General features: G+C 64.5%; 1 protein-coding gene across 1 annotated transcript; it reads left to right on the forward strand.

The window, feature by feature from the left end:
• The first annotated feature begins 2,477 nt into the window (after positions 1 to 2,477).
• On the forward strand, positions 2,478 to 4,445 carry LOC126911161 (nascent polypeptide-associated complex subunit alpha, muscle-specific form-like). Its single transcript, XM_050696558.1, has one exon. It carries the CDS (start codon positions 2,478 to 2,480, stop codon positions 4,443 to 4,445), a length of 1,968 nt encoding a protein of 655 aa, XP_050552515.1.
• The last annotated feature ends 3,737 nt before the right edge of the window (positions 4,446 to 8,182 follow it).

The following is an 8,182-nucleotide window of genomic DNA, read 5'->3' on the forward strand; positions in this document are numbered from 1 at the left end:
ACTCGACGAGGCCCAGACGGCGAGCACCGCGACGCCTAGGAGGCCGACACCACTCCCGGCCTCCATACTCGCCATGATCGAGAGGAAGAGGAGACTTCGCAGGTCGTGGCAAAGGACCCGCTGCCCGACCATGAAGAGTTCGCTCAACGCTCTGGCTGCGAAGATCTCGTCCGCTGTGGCAAACCACGCGGGCGAGTCGTGGCAACGCGCCATCGAGCGAGCGACAGATGATTGGTCGGGCATTCACCGATTGTGCCGCAGCCTCGCAGGGAAGCCGGCTCCGATTAGGCCCCTACTGGCCGGCGACGGAACCCCCCGTTACCGTGCCGAGGACCGCGCGGAGCTCTTCGCCGACTCCCTGGAGGCTACATTCCAGCCCAACCCAGCCCGCAACGTGCAACACACAGCAGCTATCGAAGAACAGGTCGAACGGTACCTGGAGCAGCCGATCCCCCCCGATGAAGACCCCATCGTGTTCTCCCCTGGCCTGGTGCGGCGTATGGCTCTCCGAGCCCCGCTACGCAAGGCACCCGGTCCGGACGGCATCCCCAACGAGGCCCTTCGCCGCCTGCCGCCGCGAGGAATCGCGACGCTGACCCGACTCTTCAACGGGATCCTCCGCACCGGACACTTCCCGGCTAAGTGGAAGCTCGGCAGAGTAATTATGCTGCCCAAACAGGGGAAGAACACGCTGCTGCCGGGGAGCTATCGCCCCATCACGCTCCTGGACACCGTATCGAAGCTCTTCGAGAAGCTGCTGCTGTTGCACCTGCGCCCACACCTCCAGCCACGCGGCGAACAGTTCGGCTTTAGGGCCGAACACTCCACGACCCAACAGGTTGCGAGGGTACTGCACGACCTGGCCGCCGCGCGTAACAAGCGCGAGCGGGCCGCTGCAGTATTCCTCGACATGGAGAAGGCGTTCGACCGCGTCTGGCACGCCGGCCTGCTCAGCAAGCTGGCCACATCTACTACTCCTCGTCGACTAGTTAAGATCGTGGCCACCTTCCTGCACGGCAGAACCTTCCAAGTGGCAGTGGAAGGCGCTCTGTCGACTGAGCGCGGCATCCAAGCCGGCGTGCCCCAGGGAAGCTGCATCTCACCCGTGTGCTACTGCGTGTACACGGACGACATCCCCGTCGTGGACGGCGCCAAGCTCGCCCTCTACGCGGACGACGCGGCGCTCTACACGACGTCGCTGAACGCCCGGCACGCAGTAGTCAAACTACAGCGCGCCCTAGATGCACTCCCTGACTGGCTGGAGAAGTGGAGGTTGGCTGTCAACGTGGCCAAGACTCAAGCACTCGCCGTGGGGATCATGAAGCCGGAACCTATGACTCTGATGGGTGAGCCAATACGGTGGGCGCCGAGCGTTAAATACCTCGGCGTGACCATCGACCGCTCCCTGTCCATGACGCCCCACGTGCAGCAGGCTGTTGCTCAGGCGCGCGCCGCCCGTCACCTCCTGCGCCCGGTCCTCGACTCGTCGCTGCCGCTCCGTGCGAAGCTCGGCATCTACAAGGCCTACATTCGGACACGGCTTACCTACGCCGCCCCGGCCTGGTACGCGCTCGTGTCCGAATCCAACAAGAAACGCCTCCGTGCGCAGCAGTCTCTCACGCTGCGCACCATAGTCAAGGCCCCGCGCTTCGTACGGAACGCGACCATTTCGAGAGACCTCGGCGTAGAGAGCGTCGACGACTTCGTGCAGCGCCTGAGCACAAACATGTTTGAGCGCGCCAGCAAGTCGCGGCACGACCACCTTCGGGCGCTGGCGCCATACCATCGGCGCCCCCCCGACGGATACGGTCTGCCACGAGACCTGGTCGCCCCGACCGACCCACCTGACGCAGCCACATGAGCCTCCCGCCCGCCCTAGCTAGGGCGGGGCGGTAGAGGCTCCCCCACCGGACTTGACCACGCGCCGCTACCCGCCTGCTGCTCGCCGGGCCAGCCCGGCTTGAGCGCGGCCGCTAGCGGCGCTACTACACGGATATGACATCGCATCGGGCCCCTCGCGGGGCCCGACTACTCCAACCCCTCGCCCGCAGTTGCGGGCAGCGACTTGAAATCGCCGAAACAGGCCTCGGCCTGGATCGCGCGTCCTCGCGCCCCCAGTCGGGGACGTAGAGAAGACTTCGAGAGCGAATTTAAGGATTCGCCAGCAGCCGTCGAGGAAACAAGTCTCCAACAGAACACACCTCACCGCTCGGACCGCAAAATTTATCCGACTACCCGCTGCTCGGTCGCGGTTGGCTTGCCACCTCAGCGCGCCCAGTTCGTTGGCCCGATCACGCGAGGCCCTCCGTCGTGTCCGGTGCCCGGTCTGCCACCAGCGGCAAGCCCCGGGTGCCGGCTCGGCGGGTCCCCCGCGCGGGTCAGCGGCTGACGTGTCGCCACCAGCCACCCCGAACAAATTACTACTCGTTTTTACTCGTCTACCCGACGAATAATTATTTGTCACCGAAACATCGAAGATGCCGCACGGAGGTCGCGAGCAGTCGCCGCGCTCCTCCAAGCTCGGCCCGGCGGGGCGGGGGAGGGTTTTTAAGAACTCTCGCCTGCGCCCCACCGAAACCAGGACGCTGCACGTGGCGATACAAGGGTTCGTCGCCAGTGCCACGCCGACCCCATCAGCCACCGGAGGTGCGGGGGAGGAATTCTTCCCCCCGCCCCCCTCGATACCCGACACCCCGGCGTCGCCCTCGCCTCCGCTGCGCACGGCCCCACCCGCGTGGCCGACCGCGGCGCTGGAACAGGAACCGGAACCTATGGACGTGGTGCCGACCACCGCCACTCCGGACGCCGGTGTGACACACCCGCCGTCCGCAATACCGCGGCCGACCCCACGGCCTAATTCAGATGCGGCGCAACCTGCCGCCACGGCAACCGCCGCCCCACGCGCCACCGCTCCTCGCGCCCCCGCCCCCGCACTGGCTGCGGGACAAAAGCCGAGGAAGCCGCAACCCGCCGCGGCCCCGCCGCGCCCTCAACGGCCTCCGAAGAAGCCGACCGCGATGGCGCCAGCTGCGCCCATGCGCCCAGCGCCCCCCAGCGCCGCGCCCCCACGCGCAGCGCCTATGTATCGCGCGCCCCCGGTCAACATCGCACCGGGGCGCTTCCCTTCGCCGCCCAAGATGCCGGCGGACAAAAGAAAGGCGGTTTTTATCACTCCGCCCTTCCGCCCACCGCCCATCCTGCCGCCCTTCGCTCCACCGCTGCACGGCGCTGCGCCCGTAGCCACGTACGCAGCCGCCGCCGCCGCTACCACCACCGGAACGCCCGCCCCAGCCGCGCCCCCGACACCGAAGCCGCGCTCGCCCACGACACCGTGCGCCCCCCCGCCCAAGAAGACGCGTTACCCGCCGCTCATAGTGGAGAAGCTCCCCAACTGGGTCGAGCACTTCACGGCCCTGAAGCGGCGGCTCGGACACGCGCCCAACGCGCGCCCCTTTGGGAAAGGGGTGCGCTTCACGCCCCGCTCCGACGAGGAGTACCGGGCAATCCAGGCCTACCTGGCTGAACTGGAGAAGAGCCGGGGAGTCGCCTGGTTCTCCTACTCCCTCCCCGCGGAGCGAAGCGTCAAGGTGGCCATACGCGGGCTACCGGTGGACACCCCGCCGGAGGCGATCATGGAGGCGCTGCAGGACGCCGGCTACGGCGCGGAATACGTCCGCCCCATCCGCGCGCGCCAGGGACGACCTGGGTGTTTGTACTACGCCCAGGTAGCGCGCGCGGACAACACCATCCCGGGCATATACGGGGTAACAGAGCTACTCTGTATGCCCGGGATTAAAATAGAAGCCTGGCGCGGGAGGAAGGGCCCCGCGCAGTGCCATCGATGCCAACAGTTCCGGCACTCGTCGCACAACTGCCACCGGCCAATGGCCTGTGTGCGGTGCGGCGAGGAACACCCGGCAAGCGAGTGCCCCCGCCCTAAGGAGGAGCCGCCCACCTGCGCGAATTGCGGCGGCGCACACACGGCGAACAACACGTCGTGTCCCGTGTTCCGCCGCGAGACGCGCAACCCGAGGGCAGGCACTGTGGCGCGCACAGCCGCCGCCCCCACCGCCAAACCAGCAGCCGCACAGCCAAGGGGCGAAAACAACGCCCCTGGCTCTCTAATGGCCGCGGCAAACGAGCCGGGAGGCGAGCGACGCAAGAGGCGCAGGCGCAAGAAGGCGCCCCCGCCAACCGCCGCCGCCCCCAAGCCCGCTGCTGCCCCGCCGGCGCCCCCCGCGCCCCCGCTGCCGCCCCTGCTGCTGCTCCCACCGGCGCCCCCCGCGCCCCCGCTGCCACCACTACCACTGCCACCTCCGCTGCCACCGCTGCGCGCCCGGCGAGGCGCACGGCTGCGCCACGGCCGGCAACACAGCCGACCCCTGCGCAGTCCGCCCGCACACTCACCATCCACGACGTCGTCCGGATCCTGCAGGAGATCGTGACGGCGCTCGTCACGCAGCGGAGCGACCCAGTGCCGCTGCTCCTAGACGCAATCAAGTCCCTGATTTGCGATGGACCAGCGGCACCTTAGAATTGTCTACTGGAACGCCAACGGGATGTCCCCCGAGAAGACCAGGCTATTGAAGCTGCTGCTAGACCAGCGGCAAGCTGACATAGCCCTGATCAACGAGACGCACCTCAGACCGGTGGACAAGCTGAAACTCAGCGGCTTCCACGTCTACCGGGAGGACCACGTCTCGCCATCAGGGATTGCCTACAGGGGATTGGCAATCCTGGTCAGGAGAAGAATCGTCCACCAGCTGTTGCCGGTGCCCACACTGTCTGCTGCCTACGCGCTGGGCGTGGAGATCTGCATCAACCACCAGCCGACCCGAGTGTTCGCGTTCTACAGGCCACCACAACTTCGCCTCGCAGTGGCTGACGTCCGCGTCCTCCTGGACTCGCCGCTGCCTACAGTGGTGGCCGGCGACTTCAACCTGAAGCACACCGCGTGGAACGCGAACACAAACACCAGAGAGGGAACTCTACTCCTCGACGATGCAGAGCTCCACGGCTACGTGGTGCTGGGCCCAGAGGCCCCCACCCACTACCCAGGCAACCGGCTGCAGCTACCCGACGTCATAGACCTGGCCGTCATGCGCGGCATCACCGCGACGGTCAACTGTGACGTCCTGGACGACCATCTCCTGTCAGACCACCAACCGGTGTGTCTGACTCTCGAGGACATCCCGCAGCACCTGCGACCTCTTCCTCCTCGCCCACGGCGGGACTGGCGCTCCTTCGCCGCGCACATGGCGCGGAACTCGCCGTCCTACCGCGTCGACACGCCCGCGGACGTGGACCGCCTCGCCGACGACTTCGCCGCGGCCACACAGGCCGCACTCGACGAGGCCCAGACGGCGAGCACCGCGACGCCTAGGAGGCCGACACCACTCCCGGCCTCCATACTCGCCATGATCGAGAGGAAGAGGAGACTTCGCAGGTCGTGGCAAAGGACCCGCTGCCCGACCATGAAGAGTTCGCTCAACGCTCTGGCTGCGAAGATCTCGTCCGCCGTGGCAAACCACGCGGGCGAGTCGTGGCAACGCGCCATCGAGCGAGCGACAGATGATTGGTCGGGCATTCACCGATTGTGCCGCAGCCTCGCAGGGAAGCCGGCTCCGATTAGGCCCCTACTGGCCGGCGACGGAACCCCCCGTTACCGTGCCGAGGACCGCGCGGAGCTCTTCGCCGACTCCCTGGAGGCTTCGTTCCAGCCGAACCCAGCCCGCAACGTGCAACACACAGCAGCCATCGAAGAACAGGTCGAACGGTACCTGGAGCAGCCGATCCCCCCTGATGAGGACCCCATCGTGTTCTCCCCTGGCCTGGTGCGGCGTATGGCTCTCCGAGCCCCACTACGCAAGGCACCCGGTCCGGACGGCATCCCCAATGAGGCCCTCCGCCGCCTGCCGCCGCGAGGAATCGCGACGCTGACGCGGCTGTTCAACGGGATCCTCCGCACCGGACACTTCCCGGCTAAGTGGAAGCTCGGCAGAGTTATCATGCTGCCCAAACAGGGGAAGAACACGCTGCTGCCGGGGAGCTATCGCCCCATCACGCTCCTGGACACCGTATCGAAGCTCTTCGAGAAGCTGCTGCTGTTGCACCTGCGCCCACACCTCCAGCCACGCGGCGAACAGTTCGGCTTTAGGGCCGAACACTCCACGACCCAGCAAGTCGCGAGGGTACTGCACGACCTGGCCGCCGCGCGTAACAAGCGCGAGCGGGCCGCTGCAGTATTCCTCGACATGGAGAAGGCGTTCGACCGCGTCTGGCACGCCGGCCTGCTCAGCAAGCTGGCCACATCTACTACTCCTCGTCGACTAGTTAAGATCGTGGCCACCTTCCTGCACGGCAGAACCTTCCAAGTGGCAGTGGAAGGCTCTCTGTCGACTGAGCGCGGCATCCAAGCCGGCGTGCCCCAGGGAAGCTGCATCTCACCCGTGTGCTACTGCGTGTACACGGACGACATCCCCGTCGTGGACGGCGCCAAGCTCGCCCTCTACGCGGACGACGCGGCGCTCTACACGACGTCGCTGAACGCCCGGCACGCAGTAGTCAAACTACAGCGCGCCCTAGATGCACTCCCTGACTGGCTGGAGAAGTGGAGACTGGCTGTGAACGTGGCCAAGACTCAAGCACTCGCCGTGGGGATCATGAAGCCGGAACCTATGACTCTGATGGGTGAGCCAATACGGTGGGCGCCGAGAGTTAAATACCTCGGCGTGACCATCGACCGCTCCCTGTCCATGACGCCCCACGTGCAGCAGGCTGTTGCTCAGGCGCGCGCCGCCCGTCACCTCCTGCGCCCGGTCCTCGACTCGTCGCTGCCGCTCCGTGCGAAGCTCGGCATCTACAAGGCCTACATTCGGACACGGCTTACCTACGCCGCCCCGGCCTGGTACGCGCTCGTGTCCGAATCCAACAAGAAACGCCTCCGTGCGCAGCAGTCTCTCACGCTGCGCACCATAGTCAAGGCCCCGCGCTTCGTACGGAACGCGACCATTTCGAGAGACCTCGGCGTAGAGAGCGTCGACGACTTCGTGCAGCGCCTGAGCACAAACATGTTTGAGCGCGCCAGCAAGTCGCGGCACGACCACCTTCGGGCGCTGGCGCCATACCATCGGCGCCCCCCCGACGGATACGGTCTGCCACGAGACCTGGTCGCCCCGACCGACCCACCTGACGCAGCCACATGAGCCTCCCGCCCGCCCTAGCTAGGGCGGGGCGGTAGAGGCTCCCCCACCGGACTTGACCACGCGCCGCTACCCGCCTGCTGCTCGCCGGGCCAGCCCGGCTCGAGCGCGGCCGCTAGCGGCGCGACTACACTGACTGACATCGCATCGGGCCCCGCGAGGGGCCCGACTACTCCAACCCCTCGCCCGCAGTCGCGGGCAGCGACATGAAACCGCCGAAACAGGCCTCGGCCTGGATCGCGCGTCCTCACGCCCCCAGTCGGGGACGTAGAGAAGGCCCCGTCAAAAAAAAAAAAAAGCGAATTTAATTTACATATCAGGTTATTACAGTCTACCGTGAACACCAATTATCATATTATTATCGATATGGCTTACGGTAACTCTGGAAAACCTGGCCACACAGAGAATGCACTTTGTGTAATATCGCTTGGTGCTGAGCCGGTTACTGAACAGCGTCAAGTGGCGACTGCGGTTGAACAGTCGCATGAAGAACTCGTTTCTTTCATCAGAGAAGTTCGTGAGAAAAGTAGAAGACTGTATCTTGACGTTAAGAAGTTAAGAACAGCCGTAGGTGCTTCAAAACAATATTAAATTACCTGGAGAAGTATTCTCCGAAAACAAAACGGCCCTTTTCAGGGCCATCATACGATTCATATAATTAGAGTTTCTATTTAACAGATATCGTCAAAAACAAAAATCCTAACAATTACCCTTTCCCCATCAATTGCCTCTATTCCCTTGTTCCAAACACTTAAGATAACAAGAGGTTTTTGGAAGAGAATAATACGTTACTTCTTCCAAGTATCGCAGGTTCTCTCCCTGACATGCCCATCCTTTCAAATAAAAAATAAAGTATGTTTGGCTGAAAGATATCTAGTGGAAATCACACCTAGGTAAAAGTAGTACATGACTGGAGTCCAACAGCTGTCTAACACAAGTAAAGTAACTTTTGCGTCTTTCCAAGATGTCTACAGAGCAAC

Source organism: Spodoptera frugiperda, chromosome 10 (assembly GCF_023101765.2).
Source record: "Spodoptera frugiperda isolate SF20-4 chromosome 10, AGI-APGP_CSIRO_Sfru_2.0, whole genome shotgun sequence".
NCBI classification, from domain to species: Eukaryota; Metazoa; Arthropoda; class Insecta; order Lepidoptera; family Noctuidae; genus Spodoptera; species Spodoptera frugiperda.

Bases quoted from the DNA above. Each gene is read 5' to 3' on its own strand.
- LOC126911161 (XM_050696558.1), top strand. From the start codon at position 2,478: ATGCCGCACGGAGGTCGCGAGCAGTCGCCGCGCTCCTCCAAGCTCGGC.